Consider the following 19,164-nt stretch of genomic DNA (forward strand, 5'->3'; position numbering starts at 1 on the left):
AGGTTGAGGCCGGGTGCTGTGGCTCATGCCTGTAATCCTAGCACTTTGGGAGGCTGAGGTGGGTGAATCACCTGAGGTCAGGAGTTCAAGACCAGCCTGACCAACATGGTGAAACCCTGTCTGTACTGAAAATTTTTTAAAAATTAGCCAGGCATGGTGGTGCACACCTCTAATCCCAGCAACTCAGGGGGCTGAGGCAGGAGAATCGCTTGAACCTGGGAAGTGGAGGTTGTTGTAAGCTGAAATCAAGCCACTATACTCCAGCCTGGGCTACAAGAGCGAGACTCTGTCTAAAATAAATAAATAAATAAATAAATAAATAAATAAATAAATAAATAAAAGAGGTTGAGCTTGAGTTCTAAATAATCATTTAGGATTTCAAGATATAGCACCCAGGTAATTAGAAAAATTGTAGTGTACTGACAAAGTGATACCCATTAGAAGGGAAAATGATTTAGAAGGTAAAGATTTGACTATGTTATAGATTTAAAAATTTATTTAACATCTAAATGATAACAGTTTTCAAAATTTGTTGGCCATGAGTTCAGATATATTATTCAGTAAACATTGTTCTCTAGGAGAATTTATGGACCTTTATGCAGTGAAATTCTGTAGTATTTTCATACAAAAATGAAATGTTATAATGACTGCATACTTTATTTTATTGTTTAATAGAGGAGAAATACAAGAATATATCCAGTTATGTTTATAGCTTTTTAAATTTTGATTTTTATTTATCTGTACCACTGAGAAGCTCATTTCCTAGTTGTACAGATTTTAAACACCTGGAGAATAAGACGATATATAACCTAATGCTTGATGGGATGATATGAATTACAAATATTATAAGAATTCAAGAGAGGAAGACATAAGTATGGAAGTGGTTTCAGAAAACTTCAGTAAAAGGTTGAGCTTGACTTTAAAGAAGGGAGGGGCTGGGTGCTGTGGCTCACGCCTGTAATCCCAGCACTTTTTGGGGCCAAGGCAGGCAGATCACCTGAGATTAGGAGTTTGAGACCAGCCTTGGTTAACTGAAGCAGGAGGATCACCTGAGCCCAGGGAGGTCGAGGCTGCAGTGACAAGGTCCAGCCTGGGTGACAAGAGTGAGACCCTGTCTTAAAAGAAAAGAAAAGACATCCAGGACATGAAAGGTAAAGAGGCTTGATATGACAGGTAGAAAATGTTTTTTTAAATTATACAATTTCGGAACTACAAAGGATGGGCTCATTTAATAGAGGAATAAACTGAACGCCAGAGGAGTCATTATCACCTTTTTTTCTTTAGACTTATTCACCTTCCCAGGAATAACCTCAATCAGACACAGATGGGGAAACAGGAAACATGCCTGGTTAAGCTTAGAATCTACATGAATACTGTATAGTATATTAGGGAAGAAAATAAAAGAGGTTGCAGTGTTTGCAGTGAGCCGAGATCCCACCACTGCACAAAAAAAGTAAAATAAAAGAGAAAAGAAAAGAATTTGGTGATAGGGCTTGTACTGCAAATACTGGAAAGAAGGAAAGCCCAGGTCTGGAGAAACATTCTGTGGTGAGAGAAAGGAGAGTATAGGAAGAAACTGCCTTTGCGGATATTCTTCAACACATCTCTCTTTTTCCTGTTCTTTGCTAGTCTGTCTTCTGTCCTTTAACTGCTGTCACTAATCCAATTTGCTAATATCAAAAGTTTTATCCCTTTCTTGCTTGCCTAGCTCATTGCACTTATACACTTCTATCTATTTCCTCCCAAATTACACCAACATTCATGAAATAAGATGTGTTCATGAAATAAAGTTAACTTTTGCTTTCATGTTTTCTCCCCTCCTTTTTTCAAAAGATACTACTGGGACTCATCAAACAAATCTTTCTGGGAAATGTGCACAACTTGGGTTTTCACAAATATGTGGTAAAACTGGCAGTGTGGATTCTGACTTACAATTCCTAGGGACAACTAGCAGTCATCAAGATAAAGGTAAAAGTTTCAAGTTTACTTGGAAACAAATGATTTATAAATATTATTTGGGGATTCCAACACTAACTTAAATGTTATTTTGTGTAATCATACTCATCACAAAAAAGAAAAGGATTTTGTTATATTTTTAATAACATTTTTTGTAATTGTTACCCTAAAATATTAGGTTTCATAATCTTCATATAAATATGACTGATTAAAATTAGAGTTTAGATACTCATGGTGGAGATGAGTATTGCATTTGCTTTTATATATACATAATAATGGTACATATTTGTGGGGTACATGTGATATTTTGATATATAATAGGTAATGATCAAATCAGGGTATTTGGGATATGCATCACCTGAAACATTTGTCATTTCTTTGTGTTGGGAACATTAAAATCTACTCCTTTAGTTATTTTTAAATACATAATAAATTATTGTTAACTATAGTCACTCTATTATGCTATACTGAGCACTAGATCTTATTCCTTCTAATTTTTTTATTCTATTTATTTATTTATTTTAATTTATTTTGCGATAGAGTCTTCCTCTGTCATCCAAGCTGGAGTGCAGTGGTGGGATCTCAGCTCACTGCAACCTCCACCTCCCGGGTTCAAGCAGTTCTTCTGTCTCAGCCTCCTGAGTAGCTGGGAATACAGGTGCACATCACCACACCTGGCTACTTTTTGTATTTCTAGTAGAAACGGGGTTTCATCATATTTACCAGGCTGGTCTCAAACTCCTGACCTCAGGTCATCCATCTGCCTCAGCCTCCCCAAACACTGGGATTACAGACGTGAGACACTGCCCCCAGTGTCTAATTTTATGTTTGTACACATTAACCATCTTCTCTTTATACCCCCTTCTCACTGCCCTTGCCAGCCTCTAGAAACCATCATTCTTCTCTCTACCTCTATTTTTTTTGTTGTTTTTTAGCTCCCACATGGGAGTGAGAACATGAAATATTTGTCTTTCTGTGCCTGACTTATTTCATTAAGATAATGTTCTCCATTTTTATCTAGGTTGTTGCAAATGACAGGATTTCATTCTTTCTGTGGCTCAATAGTACTCTATTGCGTATATGTACCATATTTTGTTTATCTGTTTCTTCTGCTGATGGACACTTAGGTTGATTCCATATCTTGGCTATTGTGAGTAGTGCTGCAATAAACAAGAAAGTGCAAATACCTCTTTGATATACTGATTTCCTTCTTTCAGATATATGCCCAGCAGTGGGATTGCTGGATCATATGGTAGTTGTATTTTTAGTTTTTTGAGACAGGGTCTCGCTCTGTGGCCCAGGCTGAAGTGCAGTGGCATGCGTGATCATGATTCACTGCAGCCTTGACCTCCCGGGCTCAAGTGATTCTCCCACTTCAGCTTCCCAAGTCGCTGAGGCTACAGGTATGCACAGCTATGTCTGGTTAATTTCTAATTTTTTTGCAGAATTGAGGTTCTACTATGTTGCCCAGGCTAGTCTCCATCTCCTGGGCTCAAGCAATCCTGCCTCAGCCTCCCAGAGGGCTGGGATTATAGGTGCGAGCCACCATGCTCAGCACATTTTTAGTTTTTTGAGGAAGTTCCTTACTATTCTCTATAATGGCTGTACTAATTTACCTTCCCACCACCAGTGTATAAGCATCCCTTTTTGTCACCATCCTTGCCACCATTTGTTATTTTTTGTCAGATAAAATCTATTTAATTGGAGTGACATGATATCTCATTGTGGTTTTGATTTGCACTAGACCTCTACCTTTCACCATATACGTAAATCAAAATGTATTAAAGATTTAAAGTTAAGACCTGAAGTTATAAAACTGCTAGAAGAAAACATTAGTGAAATGCTTCATGGTCTGGACAAAGGTTTCTTGAGTAAGACCTCAAAAGCACAGGCGACCAAAGCCAAAATGAACAAATGGGATCAGAATAAGCTAAAAAGCTTCTGCATGGCAAAGGAAACAATCAACAAAGTGAAGATACAGCTTACAGAACTGGAAAAAATGTTTGCAAACTATTCCACTGATGAGGGATTAATAACCAGAATATATAAGGAATTCAAACGACTCTAGTAAAAAACCAAAATGGGCAAAAGATCTGAATAGACATTTCTTGAAAGAAGACATAGAAATGTCTAACAGGTATATGATAAAATGCTCAACATCACTAATCATCAGAGAGATGAGTATTTTAATACCAAGTCATTGAAAATAACATCCATTAAAGAGTGTTGTGTTAGCAGATGACAATTACTATCCATAACGGTTTTAAATTTTAAGGCTATGTAGAATGTATTATGTCTTGTTAGGAGCCATAACTTACTAAAAGCGATCCTTTCACATAAGACATAAGATACAGAAAAAAAGGAAGGATTTGAAGCTGGTTGTCAGTCAGGAATTTGGGGGTTGAAGGTGTTCTTAAATTTCTTGCTAATTAATAGCTTCAACAGTTATTAGATAGAGGTAGGATCAAATTAAATATTTCTTTAGGTATTTTAAATTTTATTGTATGTCCTTCACTAAGATTTTTTCTAGTGATAGGGAAATACTTCCCTATTTGTTATGAAAAAATAATGATCATTTGAAATTAGTAGAGAGGATTTAGTGTATATAGCACTAATATTTTAACTACCCTTTTCTGCCCTCACCCCAAAGATCCACATAACCCCTTAAAGTTATTCTTTGTGATATTATCTACGCTACAGTAAAAGAATCCATCTTTCTTAATAATGTGGGTATTTCCTAAATTCCTGAATATCTTTGGGATTCATAATTGGTATAATCAGAGATAGCTTGATGTGCCACTTAACCTGTTCCTGTTAGGCTATCCCTGAATGATTACATTGCCTTTGAGGACTATCCACTCTTAGTGTTTAATCATATCTGCATAGTGGCTCTGGTTTTCTTTAATCTATTGGAATAGCTATTAGAGAAACTAGTATAAAGGGATATCATGTTTTTCTAAACCTAATAGAATTTAACTTTAATACTTGGTTATACATTAAAATTCCATCAGGACCTCTACCATCTCAACTAATATTCCCCTTGTGATCTCTGAAGGACCTGTGGTATGGATGACAAACAATATAGATGTTTGCATCCTAATTTACATGTTGTAGTGATCCACACTAAGTGTTGGAAATTTTGGTGTATGTTGCATTGCATTGTTTTTACGTATATGCATAATAAGATAGGATGTTTGATTTCTTCATAAGAAATATTTTTAAATCTCTAGGAACACATGAGACACTCATTAAAGCACCAGAACCTGTTAATAGAACACTATAATTGAAATGAGGAAACTGAAAGTTTTAATTCTTTATGTATATCTATAACTAAGTCTCCTATATTGTCTCTACCTAGATAAGATTTCTGTGTAAGTAGAGGTTTTAACCATGTCAATTATGAATTAAAAATAAAGGATATATAATATATACAGTTGTTTAAGTCTTCAGAAGAATGTTTGCTTTCTTAATATACATAAGCTAGGTATTTTGTCATGGAAAACCTTTTTGAAAATATTAAAGGAAAATTTAAGGGAACCCCTAAAAGATTACAAATAGACTTTTTATATTAGTTGAAAAATAAAAAGATCAATAAGAGACAAAAAAGAAGTAATAAAAAAATAAACAGAAAGCATAAAATAAGATGGTAGAATTAAAACCAAATATATGAATAGTTCCCACAGTATAAATTGCCAGAACTTACAACTTAAATGACAGAGGTGATCAGGTCTTATTTTTTATTTTTTCATTGAAGTGATTTTTTTTAAGAGTATTACCTAAAATACATCAAAATAGATTGAGAGAAAGTAAAGCATGGAAAATATACACTACGCAGATATTCAGAGAAAACCAAATAGAAACATGTTGATGATAGGGAAAATGTGCACACCAAAATTAAAAACATTTTTAGTTCTAAAGAGGGTCATTGTAATGAGAAAAAGAATAATTCACTGAAAAGACGAGACTTTTTTGACATATAAGTATAGATATATGCATTTATATATGTATGCAATTTAGTAAAATTACAAGGAGAAAATTAATTATAAAAGTAGAAAATGTTAATTGAATAAAGAAGTTTTGAATTAGAAGACACAGAATATTTGAATAACAGAAGTTAAATTAGTTCCTTACCTCATACATACAAAAATATAAATGCCAATTGGGATGAAAACCTGAATGGGAAAAGCAAAAAGCAAAAAAATTTTAAACTTTTAGAACTGTGTATACATAAATAACATATTATCTTTTGTTTTATTACAGTGTATGCTAGCCTCAATTTTGGCAGTAAGACACAGCAAACATTTGGTAGTCAAACAGACTGTACGTCCTTAAACGGGCAAAATCTAAGTCCCGGAGCCTACATCCTTCCATCCTATCCTCTCTCATCACCTCAAACTAGTCCAAAGCACACATCTCTTAGTATATCTCCAAAGAAGTCTCAAGGTAATTCGGTTAATTTCTCAAATTCCTGGCCTCTTAAAAGCTTTGAAGGACTGTCAAAGCCAAGTCCACAGAAGAAGCTTGTCAGCCAAAAATCGTCTGATCCTACAGGTAGAAATGAAGGTAAAAGTCAGTATTTTGTTCAAATTTATTTGTATTTGAATTAGTACTTTGAAGTTAATGCATAGGGTTGTTAGATCTTTAAAAGCTAGTAAATTACATTTTATCTATCTGAATTTAGGAAATATTTAGGAAAATACTTAATAGTGTGTTAAATAGATCAAATGTGTAACATTCAATTGAAATTCTCATTTCTTACATTACCACTTCAAAATCCTTTTTGAAACCAGGAAAATAATAATGCTTCTTTTTTTGGAAATAGAGAGGGGGTCTTACTATGTTGACCAGGCTGTTCTTGAACTCCTAACCTGAAATGATCCTCCCATCCCGTCCTCCTAAAGTGCTGGGATTACAGTCTTGAGCCACTGTGCTGGGCCAGAAAATAATAATGTTTTATAATAAACATGAACAGCATATGTTGTTTAAGAGCCTACTAACAAATTTTAGCTTTACAAATATAAAATGTCATTCATATGCTTATTGCAATTAATGCCTAGTATTCATTTATTCAGCATTTATTGAGTGTTTAATATATGTTAAAGTTAATTTGAAACATTTTTTATTATTTGTTACAAATTAAATGTTCTTTTGTTAATAACCCACTCCAAAATCATGAAATTAGCATATGTAAGTTCATTCAGGAAGAATTCAGTCTTAAAGAGTTGGCTGAGCATAGTGGGTCACACCTGTAATATCAGCACTTTGGGAGGCCAAAGTGGTCAGATCATTTTAGGTCAGGAGTTCGAGACTGGCCCGGCCAGCATGGTAAAACACTGTCTCTACCAAAAATACAAAAATTAGCCCAGCTGGTGGCACATGCCTGTAATCCTAGCTACTTGGGAGGCTGAGGCACGAGAATCACTTGAACCTGGGAGGTAAAGGTTGCAGTAAGCCGAGATCGCGCCACTGCACTCCAGCATGGGCTACAAGAGCAAGACTCCACCTCAAAAAATAAATAAATAAATAAATAAAAATTAAAGATATAATAAAGAAATCCCCTGCATCCCTCATTATCTTCTTTCCCCAGCCATTGATGTAAGATATTTCACCTTTAGACTATCCTACAAGTCCAGTATTCAATTTATAGCATATTCAGTCAATTTTATTGTTTTCCTTAGCACTGTACTTTGATTCTCTTCTATTAATTTCTTTATATTTCTTTATTGTACAAAATCAAATATTACATTGAAAGTCAAGGCTTTATTCAGCTTGTTCTCCCCAGTGGCCAGCTATAATGTGCTTTTTTTATTTTAAAACATTGTATTTTAAATACTTGTGATTATAACTCCCTCTTCTCCTCTAAAATTAAAAAAAGTAAAATATTTATTTTTTATGCAGGAGAAAATTCTCAGGAAAAACCTTCAGTTCAGCTTACACCTGCTTTGGTGAGATCACCATCTTCCCGACGAGGCCTAAATGGAACAAAGCCTGTTCCTCCTATACCAAGGGGAATAAGCCTGTTGCCTGATAAAGCTGATTTAAGCACAGTGGGACACAAAAAGAAAGAGCCTGATGATATTTGGAAGTGTGAAAAAGATAGTCTTCCAATTGATCTTTCTGAATTAAATTTCAAGGATAAAGATTTTGATCAAGAAGAGGTAATGACTTAAAAATATTTTCAGTTTTCTATAATATTATAGTTGCTATTTAAGGAAAAATCAAGTTCTTTTTATCCTATAACATCTTATTTCTAAAAATATGTTCTTTATAGAAAATGTGGAAAATACCATCAATTATTAGGAAGGGAATTTATCACACCAGTTCCCACTACCCAGAATAGCTTACTGTTAACACTCTACTGTATTCAAGGATTTTTTCTATGCATACATTATTCCTTTTTAAATTAAAAGTATGAATAATAATATAGCAAATACACTCATGTACTGACCCCTTCCAGTGAACAATTTGTCATATTTGTTTCCTATATTTAAATAAATGAAACAGCATAGTTCTCTTCCTAGTTCAACGTCTCTTCCTTCTTCACCAGGGGCAACCACTATTACCGTTTATTTATGTTTTATGTATTTTTGTACTTTTTATATTAATATATTATTTTGTCTATTAATTTACTTATGGTATATTTATACCATTGATTATGGCTTATGATCAGTCTTTTGCTATTGCAAACAGTGAACTGCAGTGAACATATTGGAACTTGTCCTTTGTTCATATGTGCAAACTTATCTTTATGAAATTGAGATCATATTGTATACTCATCTTTGAATCCTAGATCACTTTGTGCTATAAAAATGTGTTACCAATATGATAACTGTACATAATAATTATGTCAGAGAAGGAATGTGGTTGCTGTATTACTTTTTTCAGACTACTGTTTCCATAGATAACGCCTTTTTATCATTTCAGTTTGCCTCATGTCAGGTTAAAAAAAAGTTTTATATTAAATATATAAATGAAAATAATTATGATATTTTACAGTCTTGTTTTAGTCTGTTTTTAAGGTATAAGCATCAATCATGTAATGATAATTTGCTCAATATAATAGAGTTAATATTACTGTATATTCATTTATGAAGTATGTCTTTACTGTTAAACACATATAAAACTAACCTATAAAGTACCAAAGTTGGTTGTTAATGATTTAAAGTAATCACCCCAACTTCTAACTGCTTGTGAAATCTTTCCTTTTTTTTTTTTTTCTAACTCATTTGTATTTTAGTAGTGCTAGGAAGGGAATTCATTCGAAGGGAAGAAACATATAGAAAAGACTTTTCCTACATAACTTACAAATTTCACCTGATCCTGCATGATTTCGATTTGTTTTTATAGTAACTTAAAAATAGTTCTTTTTTTTTTTAGTGGGTAATTGAAAGGTGAGTTTCTTTTACATAATTATTAGTAAAAACAGGAGGATACCATTGCTTTTAGATATTCAACCTTTCAAGCTTTTAATAGAGAAGTGGCCTTAGTATTGAATCAACTAGTTATAGTTGTTGAAAATTACTTATCCTCCCTTATAGTTGCTAATATGACACTTCTTATTTGTTATTTTGAATGGGTCACTGTTTAAATTCCTTGGTGGAGTTGACTTTTAACAAAGCCATAAGTTTTTACAGTGTTTAATGTGCTTAATAATGTATCAAACACTTTCATTTTCCATACTTGATTTAATCTTTACAGTAACTCCGTAAGTTAATAAACAAGGCCACGTCTATTATGTTTTTTGTTTGTGTGTGTGTTTGTTTTTACGGAAGGGGCTCAGTGATGTTACATGTCTTGCTCAAAGTCAGAAAGTAAGTGGTAGGACTAGGATTCAAGCCCTGTTCACCTAACTTTATGTTCACTATGTTTTTCACTGTTCTACATTGGTATAAATCCATTAAAGGGTTTTTTTTGTTGTTGAATTTGCCTTCCAACTATAAAGATTTAAGAAATTTATGGATGTTGCATTAATTGAAAACAGATACTTTCATTAAATGATTAATCTTACGAATCAAATGTAAACAAAACAGTTTATGTATGTTTCTGTGTTCCTTACTTTGTTCAATGTTCTGTTGTCAGCCTTAATATATCAGTTTGTCAAAACAATTTCTGCTCTGCTTTTTTTTTTTTTTTTTTTTTTTTTTTTTGAGACACAGTCTTGCTGTATTGCCCAGCCTGGAGTGCAGCGGCACAATCCTGGCTCATTGCAATCTCTGCCTCTCGTATTCAAGCGATTCTCGTGCCTCAGCCTCACGAATAGCTGGGATGACAGGTGTCTACCACCACGCCCAGCTGCATTTCTTTTCTTTTCCTTTCTTTTTTTTGAGATGGAGTCTTGCTCTGTCACAAGGCCAGAGTGCAGTGGTGTGATCTTGGCTCACTGTAATCTCTGCCTCTCAGTTTTAAGCGATTCCCCTGCCTCAGCCTCCTAAGGAGCTGGGATTACAGGCACATGCCACCACACCCAGCTAATTTTTGTATTTTTAGTAGAGACCAGGTTTTATCATGTTGGCCAGGATGCTTTCAATCTCCTGACCTCGTGATCTGCCTGCCTTAGCCTCCCAAAGTACTGGGATTAGAGGCGTGAACCTCCGCTCCCGGCCACCCAGCTGCATTTCTAAAAATACGTGGCTTCAGAAGTTACTTACAGTGATCTGTAATTTTTTAAACCCTTGCAAGCTTGATGTAAACGTCAAATTTTAGAAAACCGATTTTCGTTAACCACCTCCCAGAGCTAGCTTCTAAGCCACATCAGCACACCAGGTGTACCTCTGTAACATCAACTCTGATATCTACCATTTGATTTAATGATTCATTTATTAAATAATTGAATTAATGCAATATATTTAGTCCTTATGCCCAGTGCCAAAGATACCCATGATGAATAATCACTGTGATTCTTCCTCTCAAGGAGCTTCTAACCTAGTAAGTTGTTTTAAATACCCAAGTGATAAATCTGTATATTTATACTATATACATATATGTTAGCATTCATCTTGTTTTAGTACAGGATTGGGAAGTGGTTAGCTAGGTATAGCTAACGGAGTTTAAAATTTAAGGATAACTTTTACCAATATAAGGAATTTATGTTATAAAGTTTATTGTTTTCATTTTTTCTTAGATGCATAGCTCTCTTAGGTCCCTTCGTAATAGTGCAGCTAAGAAAAGAGCAAAACTGAGTGGCAGTACTTCAGATCTTGAAAGCCCTGATTCTGCAATGAAGCTCGACTTGACAATGGACTCCCCGTCTCGGTCTTCCTCTCCAAACATCAGTTCTTACAGTGAAAGTGGAGTTTACAGCCAAGAATCATTGACTTCTTCTCTGTCTACAACTCCCCAGGGGAAGAGAATAATGTATTTTATTTTTTGGCATGATAAATGAATGCTCCTCTGTAACTAGTGATTTAGAGCCCTAATATCATATTTGTAAAAACTTAAAACCATTTCTGTTTTCATTTTTAAAATGTTAAAATATATTTAAAAGACACTGGAAACATTTACAGATATTACCTTGCTTGGCCTTGGTTTCTGGTGTGAGTGGAAAGGGAACACAACCCCAACTATAAACACAGCATTTAAATTAGTACAGACCCTGTTCCTAAAGCCCTAATTGTTCTTTCTGTCTAAGATTTATCCTAATGTTTTTTGTCCTTTAGCTCTTTTCTGGATCATTGACTCTTTTGCCAGTTAAACTATAGCTGATATTAGTGCTTTTATTTTAAGCTCAGCACCAGTTTCCTTTAATTTATGGATAAGTATCACACAGCTGTTATTTTCTTAGATTTTATTTCTATTATCTTGTAGAAGCTCAGGACTTCATGCCATAGTTCTCATATCCTTCTTAGGAGTGTCCCTACAGCAATAGTGCGGCACTTAAAGTCCTGGCCACGCCCCACCAACAGAAAATTATTTTTCAGCATAGCAGTTGGACTTTTTCAGATTGCTTCTATAACCTCTAAGTCTTAAACCTTAACCTCACTTAACTGATAAGTCATCTCAAACTGCTTTCTGGGCATCTCTGTGACCATACTGTAGGATTTTGGGGAATCCCTTCCTCTTTTATTGTGGACAAAACACTAGTAATAGAATTAATAGGACATAGAGTAGATGTATATTTAACTTTTTAAGAAACTGCTAAACAGTTTTCCAAAATGATTGTGTAATTTTACACTCCTACCAGCAATGTGTGAGTTACACTTGTTTCACATTTTTGCTAACATTTAGTGTTGTCAGTCTTAAATTTTTTTTTCTAGGATTTCATCCTGAACCAGAAATAAACATTTAAAATTAAAATTAATTTCACTTTAGTGAATTGGAACTTCTAAGAAATGTAGGTAAATAGAGATTTGCATAAGCAAAGGAGAGGTAGTGTTCTAAATAGAAAATAATGTTTTATTCTAGTAGTTTATAGAATTAAACTGAATTTTTGTGTCCCATTCTTAGAAGTTTGTCTCAGCCCATTATTTTTTTTAATACATTTTTAACTTAAATAGCTGCTTGTTTTGTACTTGGAAATTTTATCTTCCAACAGTTCCTTTGTTGTAATTACTTAGGTAGAATAATATGCATATTGACAAAATGAATTTGGAATGACAATATGGTCTAGTGTTTACATTAAGTTATAAGACACAAAATATGTTTTTAGCTTTTAGAACTAAAGTCCTTTCATGATCTTCTGTGAAGATGAAAATTTTATCTTATATAATCCTGCAGTTGCAAGGTTATGTAAATAATTTGAAACATACTTAGGAAGAAAAGTTCATTTTATATGATTTAGAATACATAATGTCCTATGTTTTCTCACTGAGTTATTCTCTTCAGATACTGAATTCTGTGAGAAGGTAGTTCAGCACACCCTCATTTATGGACTGAATAGCCTTTAATGAATCTAGGATTTCCACATTTAAGATTGGTGGCTTTAGAACAATTATTCTTAACCAGCTTGCGTTCTACCTTAAGATTCATAGCCAAAGAAAGCCACTACTGCCTGATTCAAAGATTTATCCTTAGGTGGGTTAGGGAAGAAAAATTGTTGAAAACTACCCTCCTAGAGTCTGAAATTTCTTCTTTCATCCAAGTCAACTACACTTAGTATAAATATAAATTTATAGTAATTTATTCTAGAGAAATTGCTCTTTCAAAATATTTAACAATGATTTCTCACTAGGTTCATTGACAAATACATTCCTATCCAGTTACTAGGAATTGTACTTCTTTGTAAAATGTCTTCTTTTTAATATTCATCACTAACTTATTGACATTGCAACACTTACTGATTTAAAACAGCTCCCTTAAACTCAGATTTAACATTCTTCAGTTGGCTTTCTTAATGAAGCAAGGCCTAGCAAAGAATAGTCTAAGAAGAAAGTGGCATTTGCCAAACTCACTTGTTCCTGATCTCTTATTTATAATTTAGCCAAGTCTCTATTTTTGTGTTATCATATATGAAGTTAAATTGTATGTTAGATAATTAAGAATGATTTGATTTGTTTATTTTTATTTTTATTTTTTTGAGAAAGTATCTCACTCTATCACCCAGGCTGGAGTGCAGTGGTGCAATCTCAGCTCACTGTACCTTTTGCCTCCTGGGCTCAGATGATCCTCCCACCTCAGTCTCTGTAGCAGCTGGGACTACAGGTGAACACCACCATGCCCAATTAACTTTTGAGTGTTTTGTAGAGATGGAGTTTTGCCATGGTGGCAGGCTGGTCTTGAACTCCTGGGCTCAAGTGATCATCCTGTCTTGGCCTCCCAAAATGCTAGGATTTCAGGCATGAGCCACCACACTTGGCCTTGATTTGGTTTTGGAATGGATTCCTGGATCAGTTGTTTTGTTTTGTTTTTTTCCCCTTAGGGATTGTACAGCATAAGTCAGAGAGTCATTTTCTATGGGAATCCTATTATTAGCAATTAAGAACTGGCCGCATGTTAAAAAGGTTGAAAATCTAAAAGGTGAATTAAGAATATAAAAAAAAAATACTATTAGCCATATTTTTTCAAGTGTCATACCTATTGCTCCCTTATTATCTAAAAGTTCAGTGAGTTAATAAGAATAGAGAGTATGTCATGTTAGTATTGAACAGCACTAAATCTTAATGTTTATTGAAATACTTTGTTTCATTGTAGGTCAGACATATTTCCAACATTTGCATCAAAACCTTGTCCAACAAGACTTTCTTCTGCAAAGAAAAAAGCCTCCCATATTGCTGAACAAAGCCCCAGCACAGGTATTCTATGACTATTTATGAAAATAATTTATAAAAAGTATGATTTTCAAATGATATAAAAAATGATAGCAAGTGCATTTCAGATTTCAAGTTGTTATGGATACCAGTAGGACTAATCAGTTTTTCACTCCTTAAAAGGTCCATTTGACAAGAATAAATATTTTATTGTTTTAGGAAGAAAAAATATTTACCTGAATCATCAATCTCTTTTAAAGCTCATTGGCATACCTATTCTTGTCTCCTATACCCAGATATTTTTCTGAAGTTGGTGTGTAGTGTTATTTAGTTGGTGTTGGCTGTCAGAGTTTAGAAAACCCCTCAGATGACTCTAATATGCAGCATAGTTTGGGAACCACTTGGGCATCCTGAAAGACAATTTTCTTTAAAAACAATATTTAACTATTAATAGTAATTAAATTCATGTGTATCTTGTGTTAAGAATTTTTGTGAACTAACCTGTAAGTCTCTGGTTTTATAACATCACTTCTCAGATAATAGATTTAGTAATTAGTAGTCAATTAATAAAAGATTTGCATTATGATCTATTTAGGGTGAGAACTGCATGTGATTCTTCATTATGATTAGTAAAACTATGTTGAATTGTGAATAAACTGTAACAAATTGGGATATGATGTTTAGTTTCACATGATCTAATGTAAAAGTCCTAACAACTTTAAGGCTGCTTTACATTATAATTGCCTTCCTAAAAAACTGTATATGTATTTGATTATTTGCTAAGATTTTCAATTTATTGCTCTTAAATGTGTCTTAATCTCAATCCCTCTTTTTAATCCCCACTACCATGGCTTGAGTTCACATTTTTCCTCATTTATTACCTACTTAGCCTCCTAAGTTTTCTCCCAGCTTCAATCTCACTCACTTTGAAACTGTTCCTCACAATGCAAATCTGACTCTATTGGCTAGCCTGAATTCATTCAGGACATCCTTTCATGATCTGGTCCCTGCCTACCTCTCCAGCCTCATTTTTCACTATCTTCTTTGTATCTTGTATATTACCTGTTTGTATCCAGTTAAATCAGACCACCATCAGTACCGTTTCCTATCTCTTTGCAATTGCACATACGATTTTATCTGGATGAAATCTGGAATCCATACCGCACCCTATTTACCTGTGAAAACAGCTCAGTTGCTTTCTCTAGGAAGCCTTCCCTAATTCACAAACAAGATTATTACCTCTTTTGTTAGACCATTACATCTTGTACTAACACCTTTTATAATGATACTACTTTACTTTTCTTCAACTCTCAGATTCTTGATCCCCAAAGATTATTTCCCTCTGATTACCTACCAAGTGCTTGTCATAATCATGAATGTGTGACTTAACCAGGTGTGCTTAGTATACTGGCTTGCATAAAACTAGCGTTAACAAGGCATACAAAGACAGTATATATGTGCTTTGTATGTTTCTAGGCACACAAAGATAGTATATATGTGCTTTGGAGTCCAAAATGTGAGCTGGCACCCCAGTCTGATGTTTAATAATAGTATTCATTTGCTTTGGAACTTAGTTCCCTCATCTGACAACATAAACCTTGAGAAGGGTAGTGCAAATCTAAGTTAATGACGTGTATAAAGCAGCTAGTCCATAGTAGGCACTCAGTATGTACTTTGTCCCCTAAAGGGAGAGAATGACCCAAAGAAATACATAAACTTATCCTTAATCCTTTTTAAGGCTAATCATCCTAATAAATCTATAATTTTTCAGGTATTTATATAAAATTGAAGAGACATCTGATTGCTAGGTTGTATCTACTTTGTAAAAATGGAACATACTTTTGGAAGAATATCTTTGGAAATGGAAAATAATTGATTTTTAAAACCTGGATTTGAATTCCCTTGTGATCCTAGTTGTGTGACCTTGGCAGTCATTTAAGTTTTAGCAGAGTGATTGATCTTCTAATAGTATAATACATACTTATATATACAATATTTAGTGTTTTCCAATGTTGCCTAATCTTAGGAATCACCCTTGAGTGCATATAACACCTATTAATTCTGGGGCCTTATCTCATGCTGCATGAATTCATCTTTCTGGTTAGAAATCTGTATTTTTAACAAGTATATTAGGTATTTCTAGGATCAAGTTTTAGAAATACTACTATTAGTGAATTCACCATATTAAATTTAACCTTTTCTCAAAATAAGTTGCTAATGTTTTTGGATTTTATATGTTTGGGTTTCCTTTATTTTCAGTAAACAAGTGATTCCTACAAATTTATTGTGATTTAATTGCTAAAACATAAAAATGATAATGCTCAGAATAAAGACTATTGTAAGATAAACACAAAAATAACAATTATGTAAAAATTCCACCTATATTCTACCACCATCTATTAAAGCAAATTGTGCTAAATTTTCTGAATGATGTTATAATAATCTTTTCTCCTATAGTATTAGATTAGTGTTGCCTATTAATAGAAAACATTTCCACCCAAAGCCAGTATGTTTGAATCTTACTTTATGAATTAACTATCAAGACTAAGAATTTATAAAGATATCTGTGTTACTTCCACAAATTCTCTATGATTCAATTATCAGATATTCTTGAATATTTTCTCTACGAACTTACATAGTGCCCTTTATTCTACGGTCCTTTCTAGCCAGTTGCCACTAGCTACCTCCTCTTCCCACCATCCTGTTTTTATTCAAATAAAAAATTATTTTTTTAAAGTATATTTCAATTTCACTGTGCACAGTGGCTCACACCTGTAGTCACAGCACTTTGGGAGGCTGAGGCAGGTGGATTACTTGAGCCCAAGAGTTTGTTACCAGCCTGGGCAACATAGCAAAACCCCATCTCTATCAAAAAAATAATAATAAAATAGCCAAGTATGGTGGCATGCACCTGTAGTCCCAGCTATTTGGGAGGCTGAGGCAGAAGAATTGCTTGAGCCCAGGAGGTTGAGCCTACAGTGAGCCAAGATAGAGCCATTGCACTCCCGCCTGGGTGACAAAGCAAGACCCTGTCTAAAAGAGAAAAAAAAAAAAAAATATATATATATATATATATATATACACACACACACACACACATATATATTCATTCACACACACATATATACACGCATATACACACATTATTGCTTAATGATTTATTTATAAGCTATATATAAAAATGAACCATGACTCAAATATATATTGCCTAGAATTTTGGATTTAGTGTAAGTTTTATGGTTGTAATAGCTGCAGAGTATTCATAAAGAGTGATGAGTTTAAACATTCAAATGTAAATTAAAATTTGTATTATTCATTGGAAGGAGGCCTACATTAGGGTTTTGCTTTTGTTTTGTTTTGTTTTGTTTTTAGTTATGGATCTAATAACATTTGGGTACTTGAAATGTGTTAGGTACTGCACTGAGGACTTTACATGTATTTTCTTCATTTAATCCTGACAAAAGTTGTAGAAGAGGTACTATTCTCTCTATTTTATAAATAAGGTTAAGTGACTTATCCAAGTCGTCTCAGCAGTTTGAGTGGCAGTGCTATAATTTAAAGCCAGGAAGCATGATTCCAGATACTGAGCTCTTTATCCCTATGTAGTTTACTGCCTCACTAGTGAAGCCAGTGTATGAGGATAAATTTCATGGTGAGTTAATTTTTAAGATTGAAGATCTCTAAATCAGGATCTTTTGTAAGCATACCAATAAAGAAAAATTACTGAGTTTTCCCAGTTTTCAGGTTTTTCATTTTTCCTGGGAATAGGAGAAAAGAGAGAAATGGGGAAATAGGTATCTTTTAGGCCACAGTTTTTAAATTCTGGATTAAAAAAATTTTTTTTTAGTGTAAAGTTAAAGGTGTCATTTAAAAAGTACTTGTCAGGCCGGGCACAGTGGCTCACACGTGTAATCCCAGCACTTTGGTAGGCTGAGGTGGGCGGATCCTTGAGCTCAGTAGTTCGAGACCAGCCTGAGCAACATGGTAAGATCCTGTCTCTACAAAAATTACAAAAATAAGCTGGAGGTGGTGGTGTGCACCTTTGGTCCCAGCTACTAGGGAGGCAGAGGTGAGAGAATCGCTTGAATCTGGGAGACAGAGGTTGCAGTGATCTGGGATCGTGCCACTGCAGTCCAGACTGGGGAGACTCTGTCTTAAAAAAGAAAACAACTTGTCATATTTTTAAAACACATACAGTATATTTAATTATCTCTTTTAAACATTGCATTAGATACATACCTTTTTTTCTTTTTTTTCCAAGAGACAGGGTTTCACTCTGTCACCCTGGCAGAGTGCGGTGGTACAGTCATAGCTCACTGTAGCCCTGACTTCTGGGCTCAGGCAATCCTCCTGCCTCAGTTTCCTGAGTAGCTGGGACCACAGGCATGTGCCATCACAGCCAGTGAATTTTTTTTTTTTGAGACGGAGTCTTGCATCTTCACCCAGGCTGGAGTGCAGTGGTGTGATCTCGGCTCACTGCAACCTCCACCTCTCAGGTTCAAGCCATTCTTTTCCTCAGCCTCCCAAGTAGCTGGGATTACAGGTGCCTGCCAACCTGGCTAATTTTTTTGTATTTTAGTAGAGACGGAGTTTCACCATCTTGGCCAGGCTGGTCTTGAACTCCTGACCTCAGGATCCACCCACCTCAGCCTCCTGAAGTGCTGGGATTACGGGCGTGAGCCACCCCACCTGGCCTCCAGTGAATTTTTTAATTTTAATTTTTGATGGAGACAGGGGCTTGCTATGTTGTCCAGGCTGGTCTTGAACTCCTGGGCTCAAGTAATTCTCCTGCCTTAGCCTCCTGAAGTGCTAGGATTACAGTTGTGATCTACCACACCTGGCCTCATTGTAATTTTAAAGCCTATTTTATGAAATGTTGTAGTATAGCATATAATAAATTTTCTTAGCAGTTAGTAAAAGGAAAGGTATTACATAATTTAAAATAGTACAAAACTTCAAAAAGTACTATAATGTTAGAGTTTCTAATATTATGTTACTGACCTTTTTAAAAGGTTAGAAGTTGAGA

General features: G+C 34.4%; 1 protein-coding gene across 3 annotated transcripts in view; it reads left to right on the forward strand.

The window, feature by feature from the left end:
* The window catches only part of TOGARAM1 (TOG array regulator of axonemal microtubules 1), a 116,072-nt gene that overhangs the window by 41,172 nt on the left and 55,736 nt on the right, over positions 1 to 19,164 (forward strand). For 2 of the 3 annotated variants that reach the window (XM_012456290.3, XM_012456288.3), the window contains exons 3-7: positions 1,834 to 1,968; positions 6,217 to 6,519; positions 7,855 to 8,114; positions 11,078 to 11,310; positions 14,083 to 14,183. In XM_012456290.3, coding sequence (XP_012311713.2) covers positions 1,834 to 1,968; positions 6,217 to 6,519; positions 7,855 to 8,114; positions 11,078 to 11,310; positions 14,083 to 14,183 — 1,032 coding nt within the window. The remainder of the gene's footprint in view (positions 1 to 1,833; positions 1,969 to 6,216; positions 6,520 to 7,854; positions 8,115 to 11,077; positions 11,311 to 14,082; positions 14,184 to 19,164) is intronic. The other variant, XM_012456289.3, reaches the window with a different exon arrangement.

This window comes from Aotus nancymaae, unplaced genomic scaffold, assembly GCF_030222135.1.
Source record: "Aotus nancymaae isolate 86718 unplaced genomic scaffold, 86718_ANA_hifiasm-v0.15.2.pri h1tg000062l, whole genome shotgun sequence".
Classification (NCBI taxonomy): Eukaryota; Metazoa; Chordata; class Mammalia; order Primates; family Aotidae; genus Aotus; species Aotus nancymaae.